Below are 24,012 nucleotides of genomic sequence, written 5' to 3'. Positions count from 1 at the left end.
TGGAGTTCTTGTCCCTATAGCCTCTCTGCCTGAGGATGCGCAGGTTCACTCGACTGGAGGTATTTTTGTTAGCAGTGTCTGCGGGTCTGTGCCTATGCCGTATGCATTCTTGTGCTCCGGTACGAGGGTGTCGAGGAGGAGTGGTCCCGTGCCCCTCCAGCTTCTCCTCAACTGCCTGTGGCTTGAGACTGAATTCTGTAGTGTCTGCTGCCTTGCTGCTTTAGTTGTGTCATTATTTCATTTTCTTAGCATTATTTCTTAGCTTTGGGAGAGGGGGTTCCCCCTTCTCCCCTTTTCTCATATGCCCAAGACCCCAGGATTCAAGTCTTGCCAGCCCCATGATGGGTGTGATGCTGGTAAGGCAAGTGCCAGCTCTGGCCAAGGCCTAAGTGTCAGCTGAGAACTGACAAACTCACAGCTCATGTGTGTGTTAGTATTGTTCAAAGTAGATGTATAAGAATGTGTTTAACCTTCATGAAAAACTGGTGGGATGTTGTATGCATTGTTTTCACTTATCAGTGCCCTGGTATAATGTAATGGGAAATTTCTGCGTTGTATGTACCCCTGTAACGAAGTAACCTATCAAGCGAGAAGGAAGTCATGCAAATGAAGAACTTGTACCGGAGAGAGCAAATGGGCCTTGTGTGTGAGATCAAAGCCTTTGCTAAGTGCATTCCTCCCCCACCCCACCACATCTATGAAGATGGGGCGTGTGTGGGAGCTGTTACTGTCAGCTCGGCTTCTGTGAGAAGAAGCAATAAATATGGACACAAGGAAAAATTCTTCATCTCTTGGCTGCTTGGATTCTAACAGGGCAGAAAACTGAACAAGGAGGCAGCGATCCCCAGAGTTATCCTGGGTAGCCCTGAAAGACTTTTGGGAAACTGGCAGAACACTACATCTCTGCTACCTTTTGACATTATAGACTGTGACTCACTTGTACAGATATTTTTACCTGCTTTAACCTGGGAGCAAGGAGACCACAACTCCTGTTGAAGCTCCTATCAGTCACGGTACCAAGGCACTGACACCTCCAAGGAAGGCTTCTTCTGCAAAGCCGCGCACTGAAAACCCACCACCAAGCAGCGAACAATAGACCCGTTGGTACCAGAATTGGACTGTTCCAAACAGAAGGACTCCTTGAAGAGGAAGGACTCTTTGAAGAAACCATATCACCTGGTACCATCTACCTTCACCCGGGCCTCTCCAGAGCAAGTGGGTCCACTGTCTCCAATACCACTAGAGGTGTTTCACCCAAAGGAGTAGTCCCAGGCTCACTGGTGCCTTCCTTGTTCCTCGTTCATGAGGACCTTCAGGTCTTGGAGGAACCAAGTCCCCTGTGCTGAGGGTACTGGGAAGACTTTCCCACTGGCACCCGCATGCCAACTGGAACCAACACATCTGCCACAGCCTCATATAAATGCTCACCCACCGGCACCATCACAATTGCCAGTTCGTCCTCCAGTACCGATCCAAGCCTGGTACTAACTTCACTAGCTCCACCACCAAACATGGGAGAGGACACTTCCTTTGATTCAGAGGTATCCATTCAAGGCTCCCCCACCGACCCATTTCACCCTCCCTCCCTTGACATTCCCTGAGGATGAGATGCCAGGAGCCAGCTTATGCATGACCCATCAGCACTGGCAGGAACACTTCTGGGGCCCTGCTCCTTTTTCTTATGCCCCTCCCAAGAGGGCTTTTTTGAGCCATTGGGCCCCTAGCAGGGACTAAGTCTACTGGGTGTCTTCACACAAGAGGATCCACCAAGATTCTTGGCCAATAATATCCTCAGGACCCTCCTCGTCCTCCTCAAGAAGACCCACCATTGAAAACAGAGGAGAAGACACCACCATCCTCTTCCTCCCCAGATGAGGCAGCTATGCCCCCTCCACCGTCCTACATGAATGATTCAAGGCCTTTGAGGACCCTCTGAAGCACGTAGTGGAGGCTTTATAGATTCCTCTGGAGGAAGTCCAGGATCAGCAGGACTCGGTGGTGGACATCCTGCACGCCTCCCCTCAGGGCAGGGGAACCTAACCTGTCAACGAGGCCCTACTGACACCAGCCTGTGCAATGTGGCAGACTTCAGCTGCCATCCCACCCACCTGCAAGAGGGCAGATCAAAAATATTATGTCCTAGTCAAAGGTTTGGAGCACCTGTTCCCCTATCCCACACCTAATTCTCTGGCCATCAACACTGCCCATGAGAGAAGTAGCCACTGTTGCTTCACATCAACACCAACTGATAAGGAGCTTAAATGGCTGGACCTTCTAGGTTCTATCAGCTACTCAAAGGCCTCCCTTCAATTCAGAGTCACCAACTATCAAGCCCTGATGGCGAAAGGTGACTTTACAAATTGTTCTAAATTTTCCCATTGGACTGATTTGTCGCCTCAGGACAAGAGAGAGCCGTTTCCAGCTCTTATGACAGAGGGTCAGACAATCACGAAGGTGTTGCTGCAGGCTTCCCTTACGTGGCACATACAGCCTGGTGCTCTATGGCTACTGCTGTAGTCATGCCCTGTGCCTCCGGGCTCCAGTCCTCCAGCCTGCCCACGGAGGTACAAAACACTGTGGAAGACCGACCTTTTAAAGGGCCTAAACTTTTTAGTGATGCCATGGACTTAAGGCAATATTGTGATCTCTCGGCACATGGGCACCATCTACAAAGAGAAGATATAGCAAGCCTCAGACAAGGCAACACTCATGTCCTGTGTACTCTCAGGCCCCCGAAGATTGGTTGAGCTGCCTAGAAAGAGGCCCAGGCTACATAAGAAAGGCCCATCTTCCACCATCACCTCTCAGTTGGCTACCTCATCCAAACAACCATTTTGACCCATTAGTCAAGGACCAAAAGCTCTCCCCATTGGATCTTCAGCTGCATCAACCCTCCATCCACCCACCCTGTGGGGACAGTTTGCCCATTTTCTCCCTTTCTGGGAGCATTCCACCTCAAACAAATGGTACTGGAGGTGATTTTGATGGGCTACTCCATCCATTTCAGCTCCATGGCCCCCTTCCCTCCTCCTCCCTCTGCCTGTTCAGGGACCCTTCTCATGAGGGGCTCCTAAAGCAGGAGGTGAAATCCATCCTGCAACTGGGGGTGATTAGAGCCTGTTCCCTTGGGCTTTGTCAGAAAGGGATTCTATTCCTGGCCCCAAAAGAAAAGGAGGGTGGCGACTGATTCTAGACCTTTTGGTTCTAAACACTCCATATTCAGGTGCAGCATTCAGGACGGTCACCCTTACAGGAGTTATTCCATCATTAGATCCCGGGGGCTGGTTCATCACCTTCGACTTCCAGGATGCCTAATTTCATGTTGCCATGCACTCAGAGCGCTGGCACTTCCTCAGATTTGTAGTGGGGACCACACACTACCGGTACTGTGTCAATTGCCTTGAGAGTCTTTAAGAAGGTCCTCTCCGTCGTAGCAGACCGCCTTTGGGGGAAATCATCCTCCCCTATTGGGGGAAATCATCCTCCCCTATTGCTCCTTAAGGGTCATTCTTTGCTCAAGGTGCAGTCCACTACCAATCAGGCCCTAGCCCTTTTCCACTCCCTGGGCCTTGACCTACATATAGAGCAATCGCCTTTGATACTCGTGTAACGCATAGGCTTTATCAGACTCTGTGGCAGCCAGATCGTATCTACCTGCAGACAGGTTTGCCACTATGTCCAGCCAGATCTCCACACCACAACAAAGCTCACGAACTGCAGTGAGGGCTTGCCTTCAACTGTGGACACATGGTAGCCTGTACTTTTGAAACTCCCATGCAAGACGGCGCTCCTGGTCCCTTCAAGCTTGGCTCAAGACAGCCTATCCCCCCAACACACACATTGTGTCCGGAGGAGTATCCGTGCCTCTGATGGGACTTGGCTCCCTCTCTTGGTGGAAAAATCCTCACGCCCACCTTCTGCTCACGTCATTACCATGGACACCTCACTCCCAGGCTGAGGCGCTCACCTCTACAAGAATACAGCTCAAGGCAGGTGGTTGTCCTTGGGAGTTGTTACTTCACATCGATGTCTTTGAACTCCAAGCAGTCCATTATGCCATTTGGTCAGAGTGATGTTATGCAACTGGCAGGTACTATATAAACCACCAACGAGGAGCAAATCCCGGTCCTTATGCAAAGAGTTGGTAAAGCTGTGGAACTGGTGCACAGCCCGTCTGTCTGCCAGCACTGCAGAACACCATTGTACATTCATAGAGCAGATTCTTCCATCAAGACCATGAGCGGGAACTGAATGATTCGGTCTTTTGTAAGATCTGCCTTCCCGGGGTCTTCTGCAGGTAGACTTTTTTATGATGCCTTTCAGTACGAAGTGCTGATATTTCTACTCAAAAAGGGAGATGCTCTCTGTGCCCCTTAGCCTAGAGGTCTGCTATACACTTATCCCCCAATTCTCCTGCTGCACAGTCCTGAAAAAGTTGAAACAATAAAGAGCAGTGATCAGTCCCAGAGCCCAGGTGTGGCCAAGACAACTATGGTTCCTGGCTCTGACTTGTCTTTCGCTGTGTCTGCCCCTTCGCCTCCCTCTGTTGACAGACATCCTGACACAGGAGTTGGGCTGTACAACCCATCCCAACCTCTCAAGGCCGGGCTCCTCGATGGCTTCTGGGCTTAGAGCAGAAGTGTCCTCCTGCAGTCCAGACAGTTCTGGTGAATAGCAGGAAGCCCACCACAAGAAAGACTTACGTGCAGAAGTGGCAGCGTTTCTGGATTTGGTGCTCTCGTTGCTCCCTGTCCCCTGCCAAGTCTTCACTTGACTGCCCGTTAAACCTGAAATTGCTGGGTCTCTCCCTGAGTTCGGTCAAAGTTCACCTAGCTGCTCTCACAGCATTTCACCAGCCAGTTGAAGGATTCTTGATCGTCACACATCTTACAACTGCAACATTTCTAAGGGCCTCCTTAACTTGTTTCCTCCAGTGCAGGAGGCTGCTCCACTCTGGGACCTCAATTTAGTGCTTCATGTGTTAAGAGGGCTTCCTTTTGAATCCTTGGGAACCTGTTCGTTCCTCTATCTGCCCTTCAAGACTTCATTCCTCACGGCCAGGAGGGTAGGTGAATTAGGGGCCACCATACACAGTGTTCTGTCCTGACAGATACCTCGTTTCCTCTCTAAAGTTTCGTCGGAGTTCCATATTGGTCAGGACATCCAACTACTGATCTTTTATCCTAGTCCTCAGTCTTTGAGGCAAGAGGCCAGTCTCCATACTCTGGACACAAGACAAGCTCTGGCCCTCTACCTACACAGGACTGTACCTTTCAGGGTTTCCCCCAGGCTCTTCATCTTCTTTGCTGAGAGGATGAGTGGTCCCTGTTTCTACCCAGAGACAATCTAAATGGGCTTTGGGGTGTTATTCTGGCATGCTATGAGTGCATCCCTCCTAAAGTCACTGCTCATTCCACTAGAGCTCAATCCGTGCTCACAGCCCTCCTGAGAAAGGGCCCCCTCAAGGACACATTCTCACACCCCTATGCCTTAGTATGTGCCTCCAGAGGGGACGCAGCCATTGGTGAAGCTGTTCTAAATTCTGCATTGAAACCGCCTCTTCAGCACCACCTCCTCACTGAGGTACTGCTCTGGAGCCTCCTTTCGTGGAGCACCCATGGGGACAATAACTCCAAGAAGAAGGGGAGGTTACTTTCCTTGGACAGTAACTGGAGTTCTTCAAAATGTGTTGTTCCTATGGGTGCTTCACCCACTGCCCTCCTTTCCCTCTGCTTCTGTGAGGTTGAGAAGGAACCGGAGTGGCGGGGGTCCACTCCTACCTATATGCCCTCATGCTGGAGCATGAGGAGGCATATGGCACAGGCACAGACCCTCAGACACTGCTAATGAAAAAAATCTCTAGTCAAGAGTGCCCGAGGGCGTGCACATCCTCCCGTGGAGCACCCACTGGGACAAGACATCGCAGAGAACTCAGTTACCATAGGAAGCAAGTAACCTCTCTCTCCCCTTTATGTCTGGCCAGTGCTGACCACCCAGTGACCTCCCTGCTTTGCAGTGGCTTCTCCCATGCCTGCTTTCCCGGCAGTGCTGTTTTCTGTAACAGATCCATTACTTCCCAGCCATTGCTATGCTGCCAGGGCTGCACAGCCATCAGGCCAGCTAGATCTCAGGTCCTTCTGCTCCCAAAGCTCACGTGTGTTCAGGCTCCGGTTACACAGTAAAGCAGGGCTTGCCGTCCCTTCAGCAGAGGGCGGTAGCGTCTCTGGGGAGTCCACTGAACGGAACCCCAGTTCAGCCTCCTGCCTCCTCTCAGTCGGTGACACTGGTGCATGAATTCTGAGGCTGGGAATCCCCGAGGCACCGAGCCGGGGAAGAGCTGTGTGCGTGTGATCGGCTGGCAGGGTCTGAAGCCTCGTAGCTGAGCAGGCAGGCTCTGTGTCCTCTGCAGAACAAACAGGACGACGACGACGCGGAGATGGGCCTGACGGAGGGAGAAGGCGAGGAGGAAGAGAAGGAGCCAGAGAACCTGGGCAAGCTGCAGTTCTCGCTGGACTATGATTTCCAGGCTAACCAGGTGACATGGGCAGGAGAGGGGAGGTTGGGCAGGGCAGTGTGGGAGGGCTGTGGGGAGAGGGTCCAAGTGAAGGACTCACCCTTGGAAACTCCAGTCAAAGAGCACAGGGTGAACACTAGCCTCTGAGTGGCACAGGTACCTGCGAAGGGCAGAGATGTGGGGAGGAAATTTATCCTCACCATGATTGTCTCACGTGCCCTTTGAAAGGGCCCCTTCTAGCACTCCCCAAGCACCCTGGGATGTGAGGAAGGGGAAGATGGATGGAAGGTGCCTCTCCACTGGGCCCTGAGGCCAGAGCTGGCAGGCCCACTGTCAGCACAGAGAGACCACCGTCTGTGGGAATACACGGCTCAGCAAGTGATCTCCCGCCCCCAGCTGCAGCAGGGTCTGGGGGAGGGTGACCAAGCACCGTCCCTGACTGGCCAGGGGCAGAGGGAACGTGGAGCTGGAAGATCCACTGGGGATCTTTTCCATGCAGTGTGGAGTGGGAGCAGCGTCTTGCTGAGCCGTCTCACTGAGGGAAACATCCCTCTTCCCCCTCCAGCTGACGGTGGGCATTCTCCAAGCGGCCGAGCTCCCGGCGCTGGATATGGGCGGCACCTCGGACCCGTATGTCAAAGTCTTCTTGCTCCCAGACAAGAAGAAGAAATACGAGACCAAAGTGCAGAAGAAGACCCTCAACCCGGCCTTCAATGAGACCTTCGTCTTCAAGGTGAGACCCTTTCCAGTTCCCCCAGCACAATGGTCCCCAGCCCCCACTCTGTCCTGCAGGGGACAGTTGTCCTGGTTCTATTCCCAGGTCTGCCATTGCCATGGTTAGCCTTGCTGTTAAGGCAATGTAATACTGTCGGAAGGGAAGGGCAGAACTCCTATCTGTCTTCCAGCCTTCTGCCCCTGCCCCCACCATGCCCCCGTCAGGAACTGCACCTCCCCTGCTAGAGGGGCTGCCCCCAGTAAATAATTTACCAGCATGTTGAACGAGAACCAAAGCAGTTGCCCAGATTGCGAAGTTATAAGTACCGACCAGAGCCCTTGACTTGCACTACATATGCAGCTGTGTGGCTGAGCATTGCTATTGCTCTGACACAGCAATTCTCATTGCAAGAACCGTGACGAGGTCCCAGCCTTAGTCACTGCGGTGCATGAGCACTTGTCGGATCCTTCATCAGCCAATCAGATCCTTCCTTACACCAGGCCCCATGTGGCTATGGCAATGGTTTGCAAGGGTCCTTCTTCATAACAGGTTCCCTACCAAGAGCTGGGCGGGAAAACCTTGGTGATGGCCATCTACGACTTCGATCGCTTCTCCAAGCACGACATCATTGGGGAGGTCAAGGTACCCATGAACACAGTGGACCTGGGCCAGCCCATTGAGGAGTGGAGAGACCTGCAGGGCGGCGAGAAGGAGGAGGTGAGATGGGAGGGCAAGGGGAGGGGAGGGCGGTGTCTGGCCAGCAGGAGGTGGGTTCAGAAAATGTGCTGCAAAGTGTCAGGATTTGGGCTCATCAGGCAGCCGCTGAGCCTCAAGGGTGGGCTGTGCTTATAAGAGTTGCCTTTGCAGGCAAGTACTGGGGGGAGATGGGGGGAGAAGAGGATCCATCCTGCAATGGGAGATTGATAACCTGCAGGAGAGTAGGTTAGTGGTGGGAGCAAGGGACAAAGGTCCTGGGGTCTATTCCCAGCTCTGGCAAGGGAGTAGGGTCTCGCAGCTACATGTTAGGACTCCTGGGTTCTATTGCCAGGTCCGCCAGCGCCATGGTGTGTGACCTTGGGAAGTCACTTAGCCTCACTAAGTCAGTATAATGCTTATGGACCTCCCAGGAAATGGGAGGCTCCATTGATGAATGCTAAGGAAGAAAGAAGTGGTGGGGTGATGTGCCTGGCAGTCAGCAGAATTGGGTTTTAGGTCTGACTTTGCCATGTTACCACCCCTCTGTGCCTTGGTTTCCCCAGTTGCACAGTGGGATTAATGATAGTGACCTCACGGGAAGAGTTGCAAGACCAAACTCAGAACTGTTGGTACAGTGGTCTGACGGCAAGAGCTGGTAAATACTACTCTGGGTGTCAGTTCATGTTGAGCTGGGGGGGCCTGTAATGGGGAGAAACCCCAATTTAACATGGGCTCTGAGACCTGCACAGAACTCAGGTCCCGCTGTCCACGGCAAGGTGTCTTCCTTGTGCAAAAGCCCTGCCTTAAATCTGGTAAAAACTGCTAGAATTGATTTGGCCTCTCCCACCAGCTGGGGACTGGCACTGTCATGGACCTCCTGCTGGCCTGCACCAGCGATGCAGTGCGGTGTCCAATGCAGGGGCTAGCTCGATGGGTGAAGGGGTTCTTGGATCTCCTCCCATGGTTTCCTAAGGGATTGATTCTCAGTGCAAATATCCCAGGATACCAGGGCACGGAAAAACACTGACCTCTGCTTTCCCCCTTGCTCCACAGCCAGAGAAGCTGGGAGATATCTGCATCTCGCTACGGTACGTGCCCACTGCTGGGAAACTCACTGTCTGCATCCTGGAAGCCAAGAACCTGAAAAAGATGGACGTCGGGGGTCTCTCAGGTAAGAGCAGAGCCACCTTCCAGCACCAGATGGTGCTCCTGAGCAGAATTCCTGCCTAGGGCTCAGCACCTTTAAATCAGAAACTCAAGTGCTGAGTGCTGTGACTGGTGGGGTTATGGAGTCATACAGCTTAAGGCCAGAAGGGACCACACAGATCATCTAGTCTGAGCTCCTGTAGCTCACAGACCACCCAGCACCCACACCTTAAACCTAACAACCAAAATTAGCTCCAAGTGTTCCAGCCCAGAGGAGACCAGACTGTTGTGCCACCGACAGAGAACAGGGGGGTCTGAGGTGCACCAGTGCACAAGGCCCCTGCAATGGCAGGGAACTGATTATGTGAGAGAGACCCAGATAATCCTGGCAAGTGAGCCACACACTGCACTCAAGCACCTGAGAGAGAGAATGATCAATGCCAGCTCAGAGCCCTGGCTCACCCCACCCAATATCCCGTCTCCAGCCGTGGCCATCCTTGCTGCTTCAAAGGACGGAGACCACTCCTCCGCATACATTGGGGGGGGGAATTCCTCCCTCACATCTGCAGGCGACTGTCTTGAAGCATGAGCTTTAGGAACAGAGGGTCAGAGAGCTCCCTCTGCAAAACAGTGCTCCAGTAGCCTTCATCTTATTGTCTTGAGGCCATCACCTCTGCGGGTGGCTGCCCCCCCAGCCCCAAGGGAGGGACCGGGTCTTGCTCCCAGTGTGCCCTTTGACTTTCTGTGGGGCTGGGCTCCCCATTGCCTGTGTATGCACTGACCCCAATGTAAAGGAACGTGGACATGGCTCGCTCTGGGGTCAAGGAGTTCCCAAGACACAGGAATCAAGCCCAAGTGGTTGTTCGGGAGCAGCTGCAACAGGTACAGCTTCCATCACGGCTGCCCGTCTTCCTGGCAGGACCCGAGCTGTCTGCTAGATTGAAGGCCCCTGTGCTCTCAGGTATCTTCCCCCCGTGTAGGTACTTAACAGTAGCCAGATAGAGAAATGGAGTCTGCTTATTGTTCCTGCCTGCTCCTGATTTGACAGCAGGTCACTACATTGCATGATGCACTCTGCCAGCTCATATCCCCAAGTCACAGATAAATCCAGCCTGGCTACCCTGCCCTCTACAGTCTCTGTGCTCCTGTATGCCCACAGGTAGGGCTGGCTCTGACGTCTCCTGCTTTGGGCTCTCCCTGCAGATCCGTATGTGAAGATCCACCTGATGCAGAATGGCAAGAGGCTGAAGAAGAAGAAGACCACTGTGAAGAAGAAGACCCTGAACCCTTACTTCAATGAGTCCTTCAGCTTCGAGATCCCCTTTGAGCAGATACAGGTTCCTGAGCTAAAATTCTCATCGTGGGAGATTTGGGGTGGGGCATAGAGACGGGTGAGTGACAGCTCACATGACTGAGTTGGGATCCTCTGATTGGAGGGATCAGACCCTTCCCCCATGACATCCACCCATATAAAGTGACCACCCAGCCCTTCAGATGATCTAGACCAGAGGTGGGCAAACTACGGCCTGCGGGACCCGCCTGCTAGGCCCCGGCCCCTCCCCCACAGTCTCAGCATGCTGTGCCGCTGGTTCAAGGCTCTTGCAGAGCCGCAGCCTGACCCGGTTCTCTGTGCCGTGTGGTGGTGTGGCTGGCTCCAGCCGGGCGGTGCGGCTGCCTGTCCTGGTGCTCTGGGAGGCGCGGCTGTAGCGCCGCCAGCCACCCATGCTCCAGGCAGCGCAGTAAGGGGGCAGGGAGCAGGGGGGGTTGGATACAGAGCAGGGGAGTTTGGGGTGGAGGTCAGGGGGTGGGGGTGTGGATAGGGGTCAGTGCGGTCAGAGGGCAGGGAACAGGGGGCTTGAATGGGGGCGGGGGTCCTGGGGGGCAGTCAGGAAGGGGGGGGCTAGATGGGGTGGCATGGGGCAGTCAGGAGTAGGGGTTCTGGGTGCGGTCAGGGGACAGGGAGAAGGGGTGGTTGGATGAGGCAGGGGTCCCGGGGGGGCCATCAGGAATGAGAGGAGGGGTTGGATTGGGTGGCGGGGGGTGGTCAGGGGACAGGGAGGGGTGGATGGGGCAGGAGTCCAAGTGGGGATTGTCAGGGGGTGAGAAGGAGGGAGTGTTGGATAGGGGGCAGGGCCGGGCCACACTAACTGGCTCTCCATACAATTTTAGAAACCCGATGTGGCCCTCAGGCCAAAAAGTTTGCCTGCCCCAATCTAGACACATCGACCCCCTGAGCAGTGGAGGAGATGGAGAGATGGGAGCCAGCATTTCATACATGCTAGTTCTGAGCAGGAGCTCCCATTGGCCTCGGCCGAAGCTGTGACTGCTCCATATCTCTGCAATGAACCCCCTTGTTGCAAATTACAACCACAAGTCCTTAGCCCCCTGCAGCGAGGGTTACTCCCACCAGTAAGGTCCATCACCACCTTCGGAAATAACCTGTGCTAAGGGCAGCCAGAGGGCAGAGGGGCAGAGCTAGTGAGACAAAGACACTGGTGCTGCTCAAAGCACGGCTAGAATAGAGGTCCTGTGCTATTGTGTCTCAGCTGCTCCAGGGCCGACCTGCCCAGGTTCCATGCAGAAAGTTGGGTTTTCTCCTGGCCTGCCAGCCTTGCAAACCCCCAAGCCTGGGATCTGAGGCCAAATGGCTCAAAGGATGGACCTAAAGCTAAGCACCTACATGCATATTTAGGACCCTAAGCAAGTCAAGCTGGGTCCTTTTCACCTCTTGCTTCATCGCCTGTAATGAAAGGCTCTTCTGGGCAAATGAGGCCATTGGTGACTCCCCACTGCCCTCGGTGTCCCCCACGTGGCCCTGGTCTTTTCAGCTGCTGCCCTTGGAGACCACTGTGCCCACTGCACTCTGCCCTTGGCAGCCCCCATGTGGTTCTGGCCCCCTGCACAGCCCCATCCCCTTCACACACTGCCCCTGAGGCCCCCAGCACAGCCCTGGCCCCATCATGCTCTGACCTCGGTGACACCCTTCCCTGCTGCAGCCATGTTACCTTTAATGGTGTGCAGAGTGTAACCAAGGGGAACCCAGGCCTGCTCTACAGCAGCTTTTGGCCTGGTATAACTCTGCTGGTCGGGGGGTGCGATTTTTTTTTTTTAACTGAAATAGTTATACCAGCACAAGCCATAGGATGGGTGCAATTACTCCGGTATAAAGGTGCCTTCACCCAGCCTACAGGTTTAGCGATGCTGGTATTAGCACCTTTATACTGTTATCACAGCATCCATGCTGGGGGGGTTGTAACACTTTAACTGTACTGGTGGAGTTAAAATGGTGCAACATTTGGATGTGGATAAGCCCTTAGCTGCATCAGCTGTGCCTAGCTCGAAGAAGAGAGAGAACTTGCTTCAGAAGCTAAACTCGGACATGGGGAGCAGATGTTCTGTCAATATTACATAGCCCCTTTTCAGGACAGACCTGCCCCTTTAATATCCATTGCCCCTAAAATGAGCAGGGGGAGCTGTCTGAAGATACAGGGTGAGCTTTGCCTAGCTGCCTGGGGGAGCTGGGAACATGGTTCCCATGGGAACAGATGCTCAGATCCATCGGGCATCATTGGCCAGGCTGGTACTCATCTTCCAGCTGCAGGGGAAGCTTGTCTACAATAGATTCCCACTGGGTTCTCAGTGGCATCAGGCCACTTTGCAGCTGCAATGTTGGTAATAACACAGCGTTTCTGTGTACCCCAGAAAGTGCAGGTGGTGATCACTGTCCTGGATTATGACAAGCTGGGGAAGAATGAAGCCATCGGCAAAGTATTTGTTGGCTCCAACGCCAGTGGCACAGAGCTGCGGCATTGGTCCGACATGCTGGCCAACCCCAGACGGCCCATTGCCCAGTGGCACTCCCTGAAGCCGGAAGAAGAGGTGGATGCATCGCTCGGGAAGAACAAATAGGAAGCTCCATAGCCCAGCATAACCTACAGACATTCTAAGCGCCCCAGAGCTATCAATACCTCAGTTATGTAACTTTTGGTTTTTGCTTCCATTTTGTTTTAAGCTGCACTACCCTTTGGTGACTGTGGAAGGGTTTCCAGACAGTCCTGAGCACTGTCAGGGGAACTGGTTAAAGACAGGGATGGTTCTTTTCATTCTGCAAAGTTGCTTCCTTCCGCTGCATGTCTCATCGTTTCTACGTGCTGTTCTTTGAAAGCGTAAAGCTTTCTGCCGTGGGTCCCAGAGGCGCCAGGCCGTGGCAGGGCATTGTCTTCCTTTCTCTTCGGTTTTACACTGGGACCTTCAAACATTGTGCTAAGGTGACAGCTGAGCCTGAAAATGTGAGTTGACCAGATACACTGTGCTTGCTTTGGGGATATGTACAGCTTGACTAGGCGGGTCGGTGGAGAAGAGCTGTGATGAACATCTGGGTGCCTTTGTGCGCCTGCTTTGACTCCCATCAGCTGCCCAGAGAAGCGAGAGAGCAGCCACGTTGGGATTGGAACGTCCAAGGCTCCATCGAACATCTTAAGGTTTAGTGTCTTCTGGTGCGACAGGTGCATTGCTGGGCATACAGACCCTGAGCTAGGTAGGGTATTGAACCTTGCAGCCCCCCGTGTGATTGCCAGAGAAGGGGCGCGGTTATACCGCGGGTGCATGTCTTTGATAACTGAACATTCACAATTCCAATCTCAGTGCAAGACAGAGCACAAGAGAGTCTTGGTTTTGAAAAACAGCATCATGGGATATTTATGCAAATGAACATTGCGAGGCAGGCTTACAGTAGCAGCTGGACTTGAGACAGGCCCACCCAATCAGGCAGAATCGAGGCTGATTTACCAAAATGGCTGCTTAAAGCCATCCATGTAGGCTAAACGATGTCTTAAACGCAAGCAGCTCTGAGAGGATTTGCATACATGTCCCATAACGCATTGCACTACTGTACGTATTCTGAAGATGCATGACCTAAAAGTGTCCAGAGCCAGATATGTCCCAGAGGAGGGTTTAAGGTATAAGGTCTTCAAAACTCAAATTGAGAGGGTGGAGCTAGGGTGTTAGTGAGGCAGGTACAAATCCCTCCCAGTGTTTCTACCCGTATGGCTGCATGTGACTCATGCAGTGAGCTGCTCAACTGTGGCAATGGAGCTGCGATGTGGCGAGAGAGCTCGCTCCAGCCTTCCGGGTGAAGCTGTTCCACTTTAAATTGACTGTAATTGGGGCCCAGCAAAGTCAGAAGCTGCCTCTAGCTCAGGAGTCTGGGCCAGCTCTTGGACATGTTGGACATGCTCGGTCAGTTCCTGCCTCTGCTTGCTGAGAGGAAGAGTCGGTTAAGTGCTCTTATCCTTGTCCTTGCCTGTTGACACTAGGCCACTTCCATTAAGTATTAGGTGGGCCCACCCAAGGGTTAGGATCGTGCTATGGTCCAGTGGTTAGGGTACTTGCCTGGGTTGTGGGTGAGCCTAGTGCCAGTCTCCCCTCGGCCCCCCTAAGAAGGGGTTTGGACAGGGATTTCCTCTCTCCCAGGTGACTGGGGGGGGTGTCTTTGTTTAAATCCCATCTCCTTTGCAGGAGCCATTGTCTTCCTGGGAGAGGGAAGAGGTTTAAACAGGGATCTCCCACCTCTTTGGGAGTTGGGGGGGGGGGTCAGTCCCTGGCATGTGGGCCAATTAATATGTAATTCAAAGTCAAACCAGACCCCCCCCTCCCTCTGAGTCAGAAGGCAGCCTCAAAACAGGATTGCCTGGATCCTAGCTGCAAAGCATAACCAGAGGGCTACAGGGGAACTCATGGTAGGAAGATCTTAATCTCCCCTGGTGAAGTTGTTCCACTTAATAGTTATAATTAATTAAAGAGGTATTGGGCTACACAGACACACAAGGGAGCTGTGTTGGAGTCCCTTGCTAGCCCTGTGGTTAGGTGATTTACCAGGCATGGTCAGGATGGGAGTTTGCTAGGGTGCCCGCTGAGTGCTGTGGAGGCAGTGAGCATCTCAAACCAGGTGGGTCGCTTTAGAGAATATTGTCCGTGCCCAAAACCCAGTTGCCTCATAGAAATGTTGTGGCTATAAACTCTGCCAGTGGGGAGTAGGGCAGTGTGACCAGGTAGCATGCCAAGGGAATAGGGCACTGGGACCAAGCTTTCCCACACCCCTGCTTGGGCTTTAACCACCGGGCCAGAGAGCATTGCCTAGCTGAGCACTGTCACTCTCTCCCATTGACACTTGGCCAGAGACCCAGCCCAAGCAGTTGACTTTCTAGCCCAGTAGTAGTGGCCCTCAGCTGGGCTGTATGAGTGTCAGGTTTAAGACCCTACCTAGATATATGTGTATGAACGTGTCTAGACTGCCTGAGCCTGGGCAGCATTCTTACATGGCAGTGTGTGCCTGCAGGGCTTTGCTTCCTGGTACAAACGAGACCATGCCCCCGTCTTTTCACACCAGGCAGCACCACCCCTCCAACACAGCCCAGAGGTTGGGACGCTCCAGCAAAAGCTGCCATCAAATCTGAGTCAGCCTCAAACTTGGCTCTCCCACGGTCCAGGGGCCGAGCCTAACCCCGGGGGAAGCCAGGCCTTGAGGCTCTGGTGCTCATGCTCTGCCCTGTTGAAGTGGTGACATGTCATAGCGTTAACGAGGCATTGGGCTGAGAGAGGAAAAAGGGCATTTGGGCCTGTCTCAGGGCCCAGAGTTGCTATAAAGTCTGGGGCAGGGGGGAGTTGTGGGCTAACAGGAAGCCTGGTAAATGCCAGCCAGGAGCACACCCAGGGTGAGAGCCAGTGTCTGGCTTCGCCCTGAAACCCCTTGAGATAATCTCAGTCACTGAAGCCCGTGGGGTGGGTGAGTAGCTGGCCTGGGGGGAGGGAGCGGTGCTCTCTCTCACCCCCTTCCAGCATCATACACAGCTAAGAGGGGAAGCACGTCAGCTGAGCGAGAGAGAGACTGAATCCATTCCAAACAAGGACCAAAGGTGCCCCCAAGGTCACGGTATCTGCTGTTTACCACAAGGCTGCCTGGCTGATGAATCCAGTCCAGTTCCTTTGCCTCTCCAGATATAGGCCATATTCCCCTTATCCCCCAAAGAGCAGTGAATGTCTTGAGCCCCCCTAACCCCCTTTTTAGGGGCCAGGACTGGACTCACATCATGCCCTCACTACAGCAGTTCCTGAGGTAACAAGAAGGAACCACCAGCCTGTCCCCATTCGGTCCATTCTGTATTGGAGTAGACCAAGCAAGCCAGGTTCCCATTTACTGTCTCTAAGAGGCCTTCAGTGTTAGTGGCTTTGCTTTGGTTGAACTAGCACATTGGCTAGTAGCATCTGACGTGCATCCACACACAGGACTGGGCTCACAGAAGAAAAGGAAACCAGTTTTAATCTGGCCCTTTTGCATAATATCCCTCAAAGGACCTCACTGCAGCCCCATGACAGCCAGCTCTGGCGTATCCTTACAAATCTCCCCGATTACCATCTACGTTTTCCTGGCAATGTGGCTTGGCCTATGGACGTGTCTTCCCAGGGAAGCTTGTGACCGGCCACACCACTAGCAAGCTTACTAGAGGGACTGCTCCTGCCTTGGCCTCTACCCTGGCCTCTACCCTGGCTTTCCAGCCCCACCGCTTGTGGTTTAGCGAAGCAGATTACAGCACCACGCAGCTGCTGAAATGGTATTTTTGTGAGTAGGAAGAGTGTGAGGAGAGCAAGAGCCATACGCCTTGGTGGGGCCAGGGGCACGGAGTCCAGGACACCTCACAGGAGGTGGAATTCACCAGTGCCCAGAGAGTCTAGGTTGTGGGGAGAGGGGTGGTCAGTTTCACACCCCCTAGCACAAGTGGGGAATGTTTCACTCCCAACCTCCTCGCCACCCTACCCTTTCCCTCCGACAATTATTGAGCCTTTATTTGTACACTCCACACACACCCCCAACCCTTTACTTTTTAAATCCTGCTGGAGCTTCAATATATAATCAGCAGGAGAACTCCATGCACCCATGAGCCTGGCAGTCCTACTAACTGTAACTAGGGAAGAGTAAGTTTGTTCCCATTCTAAGAGCCAGGAGGCTGCGGAGGGTGCCTGGGGACCGCTGTAGGAGGGAGCCCTCTGTACATGAGCTTTAAACACAAGCTGGCCTCACTGCTGATCGTACATCCTGCTGCACAACGGCAAAGGCCAGGAGGTCCAAGGAGCAGAGGCAGCGATTCCCCACAGCAGAGAGTCTAAGCGCTGCACCCGGCTGCCTCAGAGCTCCTGCTGCCTTGGTGTGATGGGCAAGTGAGCAAAGCAGCCCGCAGCAGGTTACAAACATGGTCTAAGGAGTGGTCCCTTTTCTGAAAGGGGGAGGTACGTCTGCCTGCGCTACACACAGATCTACCACCCCCTCCAGTCCCTAAGCAGACCTGGTCCAAGAAAGTGAAAGGTTAATGGGAGGTTTATGAACCAAGGTGACAAATACACCAGAGCTCTGTGATTGTGACACAAGCAGACGAGTTAATTTACTCGTGCGAGTAAACCCAACGGGCTCTGCTTTCATGCCAGGCCTTGGACTGTTGCCCAGTCCTACTTATTTCCATTGTTGGGTCCTTAAATCAGCCTCTAATGTCATGGCCAACCACTGCCTGGCCTAGCGTTCAGTTTATTATTACAGAGAATACAAAGCGTGGACTAGGGGGAGCAGGAAAGAATAATTGGGTGAGCAGAATGTGAGTTCAACACACCCAGCTTAGGACTGGCATAGGGCACAACTGCTGGGTGGGGGGGGGGAGGGGAACACACCACCAACCCTCTCCCCCTCCCATTTTGCTCCCTGTTCCACTGGCCTCTGTCAGGCGTGAACTCCTCTGCAGTGGACAATGCACCCCCCTGCATCGAGTCCTGCGCTATTGAATTTGGCACATTTTTAACTTGGACTGTTTAAAAGGGGGGGGGCGGGAGGAGCGGGTGGGAACTGTGACTTAAAAAAAAAGTATTAAGGGAAAAAGCTCCGCCCCCCAACATACTCAAGCCATCTGAGCCTTGCCCAAAATCCCTTCTTGTATATGTAGTTACATAACTCTATAGCTAGCTACTAACAGCCAACAATGCATGACAGATAACCACTATGTAAATAGCAGCATGGTTAGAGCAGAATCCATACACTTTGTTACACCTCAGCCATTGGGCAGGACACACCCAGGCTGCAGAGTTATTTTTAAAATGTGGCATGAGTGGATTTATTTTACCCAAGAGGACAGAGCAAGACCTATAAAAAAAAAAACCCAACCTTTATTGCCCAAGTCAGTAGGCTCAACAATATCTATTTATTTTCAATTTTAAAAAAAGCAATTAAAAATTATAAGGAACAAAGCATGCCTGATCCATTCACAAATATTTGAGGGGTAAATAACAAGCCAGTATGGGGGGCTAATTTCATGTGTGTCTTGTAATCTATACATGCAAAACTGTATCTTGTTGAATTTATGCCATGTCCAGGTAGCAGCAACATTGTGGCTTTGGTGTCCCGTCCCGTGTTGATGCATTTTACTGTCAAAGCAAACTTAGAAGCCATATTAGACCACGGCCTGCCAGGATCCTCGAGTGGGATGGGCCGATAGGTGATCCTCTGTGTCCTCCTGGCCCCTCTTGGTAATGTCTCTCCGTGTGTTTTGTTAAGGATCTCCCAACCCCTCGTCCTGGGGGAAGGCTGGCTCAGGACGCTAGCCTTTGCCATGGCCTGGAGGTTAGTCCTCACCATGGCTTGCAACTACGGCCAAGCTGGAGCCCCGTACAGCTGGGTTTGGAATGGCACAGTTTGAAGTGCTGGGATCCCTTTGTTACACGCCGGGGGCAAATGCTGGAGCTCCTTCAGCAGACAAGCATGGCCTGAGCTCCTCGGTGCTAGCTGTCCCCAGTCGGATGCAGCTCAAGGCCCTGTCCGTTATGTCATGAGCTTCTTCAGGGGACAGAGACCCAAGAGAATCTGATGCATTACTGGCCGACTGGGATCGGGCCTGCTATTGTTCCTGACACAGCCTGACCCTGGCTCTCCAACTAGGGGCACTGGGGCGACTGAGCAGAGTTTGGACTCTGTGTCTGAGCAGGGATGGGTAGGGCAACCCGTCTCTGAATCAAGTGCAGCCCCTGGACAGCGGGGCCACATGGGGATAGAGGTCGCTCAAGTTCTTGCCATTGGTGGGGCCAAGCTGTAACATTTAAACCAGCTCTCGAGTCCCCTTCCCCGCTCCCAGGGAGACAGGAGTGGGTTGCAACCAAACAGCTGCTGCTGGCTGTTCCAGGGACCCGTCAGCCCCGCTCGCAGCAGGGAGCACTGTTAGCCATTGGGACAGAGGAGCCAGGATCCTGGGGCATTAAGAGGCTTCCATCCAGACTGGATGTTCCCCTAAGAGGGATGCTCTGTCTCGTGCTATGCAGGAGCTGAGAGGAGAAGAGCAGAATGGCCCCCTGTGCCCCTCACCCCCATGGATGTGTGCGCCCACTGCAGCCCCCCAGGGCTGGGGTGCAGCAAATCCAACCCCACCCCTCTGAAGCGGCTCATGGGAGATGTGGCTAAAGCTGCAGCAATGGGGGGAAGGTCGCTGGGCAGGTAAGAGGGGGAACGAGGGCTGCTACTGCTGCAGCACAGGTGAACCAGAGGGGATGAGGCTGCAGCAGACAAAGGACTGACCTGGTCCTCAGCCCCGGAGCGAGCCCAGCAGGGGACGTAGGGCTGGATGGCCCTGCCCCCTGTGCTATGACTGGCTTGGGATCAAGCAGCAGGGGAGGGAGCTGTAGGCAAGAGGAAGCCAGCTCACCCTGGGGAGGGAGTGGGGGCCATCTCAGGCATTCATGCCCTGCATGCACGGTTGCAACAAGCTGGGAAATTCCTGCTGGCAACGGGTACATCTCACTCCAGTGTCCGTCTCCCTTCCCCCCCCCCGAGCACAGGCCCATGGCTCTGCTCTGCTGCCTTGGGGAAGGAAAGGGATCTCAGCCTTCAACACTGGACATTCAAGCACCAGGCTGGGCCAGGGTGGAGTGCTGCCTTCCTGCCCCCTCCCCCTGAGGGGTCTGTATACAAATCCCCCACCCCCAGTCTTGAGATCATCCCGCTCTCAACCTCCTCCTGGCATCTCCCCCAGTGCACCCGTCTCTGCAGCACTGAACTCCAGCAGGAAACTGCTTTTAACACCAACACCCCACCGCCCTTGTGTGGACTCTCTTGTTTCTGTCTCTATTGTCAAACTGTTATTTTGTAACAATGTCTGTCTCCTTATTAAAGAAATGAGCTAAAAGCAGCAACTGGGCATCCCTGTTGTGTTAGCGTGTCTTGGACCCAGGCACCCCCAGGGCTGCTGCTCCTACCTGGAGCAATGAGGAGCAGCCTCAGCCCTGCACCTGGGGGCAACGGAGCTGCTCTGCCCCCACCCTGAGATCGCTAGGGGAGGCTCAGGGCCCCACAGCAGCGTAAGCCAGTGGGAATGCAAATCTCACACTTGCTGGGGCTCTTCCTTGCAACATACGACTCACGGGCCCTGCTGCTCCAGCATGGTTGTCCAAGCACTGGAGCGAGAAAGCAGGAAGGAGGCGAGAATCAAAGAGCTGAACGGGGGCTGGAGGAGAGAACAGGCTCAAACCCAGATGCGTCTCCACACCCCCCTTCACCCAGCTCTCAGGCATGGCAATTAAATTGACAGCCAGTAAACACTGGACAAAATATTAGGAGCAGGCGTGTCCTGTGTCCCATCCAGGCCCACCCAGCACTTCTGAGGATTTACAGGTTTCGCTTCAAGGTCGAGACAGGGGGCACAGAGGTGGTAACAAATGCACAAGTAGCTCATGGAGCTTCTTACGGATTGATCTGCAGTTGGTTTGTGTAGGTTTGAAAGACAGTGTAAAAAAAACAAGCTTACACATTCGGACTGGAAATAAGGCAGAAACTTGGAGCCGTCAGAACAATTTACCAAAGTTGGCAGAGGCTTGGATGGTTTTCTAAAGCATCTGCTCCAGTTCAAACAGGAATGAACTCAGGGAATGAACTATGGGTGGGGGCTCAGACTGGATGACCACAGTGGTCCCTTCTAGCCTTGGAATCTATGAAAAAACTCTGCAGTAAGATGGGAAGCAGCTGGCACTTGCTGCATTCAGAGCACCCCAAAAGTCAGGCTCTGGTCCTGGCTGGCTGGGTGGGTGCAGCTGTGGGGTCGCAGATGGCTCCACGTATGGAAGAAATCCCAGAATGAGGGTCCTGAAATCTTGTCTGTCTGGGCAGCCGTAAGGGGGCTGGAAAAATCAGGTTGCCTGGCCACCTCTCCCCCAACCCCCCACCCAGTGGCAGGGTGTGTGCTGAGCCAGTTAGATCCGCAGCAAATTATAGCTACCAAACTGTGTAGGGCTGCAGAGGTGATGGGCTACTCCGAGTGCAGCAACACCCAGCAGCTCCAGGCAAGATCAGGGCCCCCCCGGGCATGGTGTGGCGCACACAGAGGAACACATGATCTCTAGGAGCTGGAGTCTGCACTCACCTGGTTTCACTGAAGCCCCAGTAGCCAAGTTGAACCTACTCTCCCAGGTGCACCGAGCACTGGTGCTAGGGGGTGGGCTCCCCCTGCTGGCCATGTGTAGCAATGGCGGGCAATCGCATCGCAACTCTCACCACACCTGGTAACTCGAAACAAAGAGATGCTGCAAGAACAAGGCAGCAGGCACTCCGGAGACTCTTGATGGGGAAGAAAAGAGCCTTCTCTGGAGTGTTTAATATCCCAGCTTCCACCTGAGCATTCTCCCCTGCGAGCAGGGACGTGGATACAGGTACAGGACTTGTGCCTTGCAGTGCGCTGGCTTCAGCTAACGGCCCAGTGCACACAGCCCCAGGGGCCCTAACAGACCCCACATTGCATAAAGTGCAGCCTAGAGCCAGGAAGCAATAAAGAGTCAATGGGAGCAGCCCAGGACATTAGCTCAGGGTGCAAGTGAATGTGCAAACTGAAGGGTCTCACAGCCCTGATGGAGGGACTGGGGCATTCTCTGGGGCCACTACAGCTCCAGGCAGAAGCCCCAGAGCAGAGAAACAGGCAGAGGGGAGGATGGTTCTGATGTCTTCCCTGCATCACAGAGCTTCCCCTCTCACTCCACTAACTGCAGGAGGTTTCCCAGGCAGGATTTCTCTTGCCGCCCACGTATCTGCTGCTTTCCTTCCATGATTTAATACAGTGCATGCTACTCTGCTTAGCTGCTCTCCCCAGAAAGCACTTCCTTCCCATTAACCCTCCTTCTGCCATGGAGAGAGACAACCCCAGAGAGTTCTGAATTCAAAGAGGGAAAAGCAAGAACTAGAGAAAAGGGGAACACAAGCTCCCTTCATTGCCTGCAAAGGGGTTTCTGCCACTTGGCTGCACAGCTGCTGCTGGAGAACCAAGCTCATAAACTCACCCCATGGAGCTCTTGATCCAGACAGGCATAGCGGTAGGAATTCCTGCCTGGGCCTGTGAGAGCTAGTGGAGATGAGACGATGTTTCAGTGTACGGCCCCCACAGGAAATGGAATTCATTCCAGAGATCAATGCCATGAAGTGGCACCAGGCCTGTTGTCCTGGGGAGATTGTTCACTGTAGCTTACCTAGCTGAGCACATGATGCACACAATACCGGCTGCTAGTGGGCTTCCCGGGGCAGTTCCTCACTTTAATTACAGATGAGACACAAAACTACCTTAAGAGAGCAGCACGGCTGCTAAGTCACGTGCTCAGAATTTTGGAAGTAGCAGAATTAAGGTTGCCCCTGGAGCTTGCTCACTGCAGGTGGTCTCTCTAGTTTGATGGAGAATTTCTCCGAACAAGTCTCCAATGAGCACATGAGAAAGATTATTTGGAGTCTTTGATCTTGGTCAAATTTTCATGGTGAGAGCAAAAGGCACATCCCTGACATGAGGGCAAACCACAAGGTCAATTTTAAGTTCCTGTTCCCAAGCTTAGAAGTGCTAGAACTTCTCAACGAAACACTGTTGTGTTATGGAAACACATGGGCCATTTTTCCTTAGTCTCATTTTAGAAACTTTTTCTTGGAAACGATTTTAACTGAAACTTAAAAAAACAAAACAAAACAAAACAAAAAAATCACCTACCAGGGACATTTCGGCCTGAATGGCTGAAGTTTGGAGAAGTCTCTCTCTGGGCTACTTTGAGTGAAGATATTGGACTCAGATTTAGCTCAGGCCTCCTTAGGATAGTGTAACGTGGATCCAGATGTGACTCTGTACTACCCATAGCAGGACCCCCAAAGTAGCAAGTGGGCCCTCCTAGCCCCAACATCTGCTGAGGGGCTGAATTTCCAGGCCGCTCCCCTACTAGCCAAGGGAGGCTTGGCACAAACCAGTGCATCAAGTAGCTTTGCTCACGTGGTCATGACACGTTGTCATCTTAGAATGTTGGTGTCTAGAACAGGAAGAGCAGCTGTGCGAAGTGGGGAGATGTTAACGATATCAAAGCAAACCATCCTAGCATAAAGGAGAAATCCCAACAGCCCCAGCCTGGTAGGGGGTAAAGTATCCCACACTGAACACCAGCCCCCAAAGCCAAATTCCAGCACAGTCACGCGCCACGCAGGAAAGGGGCCTCATTACAGAAAAGCATCTGACTTGATGGGAAGATCAGGCCCCTGCCATTAACTCTGCAGTGCAAGGCTCAGCACCCAAAGTTACCCTGCAGGAAGGATGAGGGGAGATCAGGTTTTGTGGTGCAGTTACTTTTTCTGCCCCCAGTGGGAAGGTTACAGGAGAGTCATTGGCCCATTTAAAGACTGTTAATCATTTCCTCAGCTGCCAATTCCCAGGGGCTTGTAAGAACTGGATTCAAGGAATAGAAACCGGCAGTGATTGCACCTGAATGCAGCTGGAGCTGTCGGGGCTCAGAATGACTCAGTCTAGGGTATGCTGCCCATTACGGACCCACTCCGGGGGCTGTTGTATATTAAGGGTGGGCTTTGCTTTGTGCATTTCCTAAATGTAAACGTTCACACTTCATGTCGATT

The 24,012-nt window shown here is 53.2% G+C and overlaps 1 protein-coding gene across 5 annotated transcripts in view; it reads left to right on the top strand.

Annotated features, from left to right (window-relative positions):
• Nucleotides 1–20,280, top strand: part of SYT2 (synaptotagmin 2) — a 227,814-nt gene extending 207,534 nt beyond the window's left edge. For all 5 annotated transcript variants that reach the window (XM_045015244.1, XM_045015243.1, XM_045015245.1 and 2 more), the window contains 6 exons: nucleotides 6,410–6,535; nucleotides 7,080–7,247; nucleotides 7,779–7,946; nucleotides 8,979–9,096; nucleotides 10,275–10,408; nucleotides 12,774–20,280. In XM_045015244.1, the coding sequence (XP_044871179.1) occupies nucleotides 6,410–6,535; nucleotides 7,080–7,247; nucleotides 7,779–7,946; nucleotides 8,979–9,096; nucleotides 10,275–10,408; nucleotides 12,774–12,980 (921 nt within the window). In that variant the 3' untranslated portion in view covers nucleotides 12,981–20,280. The remainder of the gene's footprint in view (nucleotides 1–6,409; nucleotides 6,536–7,079; nucleotides 7,248–7,778; nucleotides 7,947–8,978; nucleotides 9,097–10,274; nucleotides 10,409–12,773) is intronic.
• The last annotated feature ends 3,732 nt before the right edge of the window (nucleotides 20,281–24,012 follow it).

Source organism: Mauremys mutica, chromosome 4 (assembly GCF_020497125.1).
Source record: "Mauremys mutica isolate MM-2020 ecotype Southern chromosome 4, ASM2049712v1, whole genome shotgun sequence".
In the NCBI taxonomy this organism is placed as follows: Eukaryota; Metazoa; Chordata; order Testudines; family Geoemydidae; genus Mauremys; species Mauremys mutica.
The sequence above is the reverse complement of the archived record's forward strand: the minus strand, read 5'-3'. Positions and strand labels throughout refer to the sequence as shown.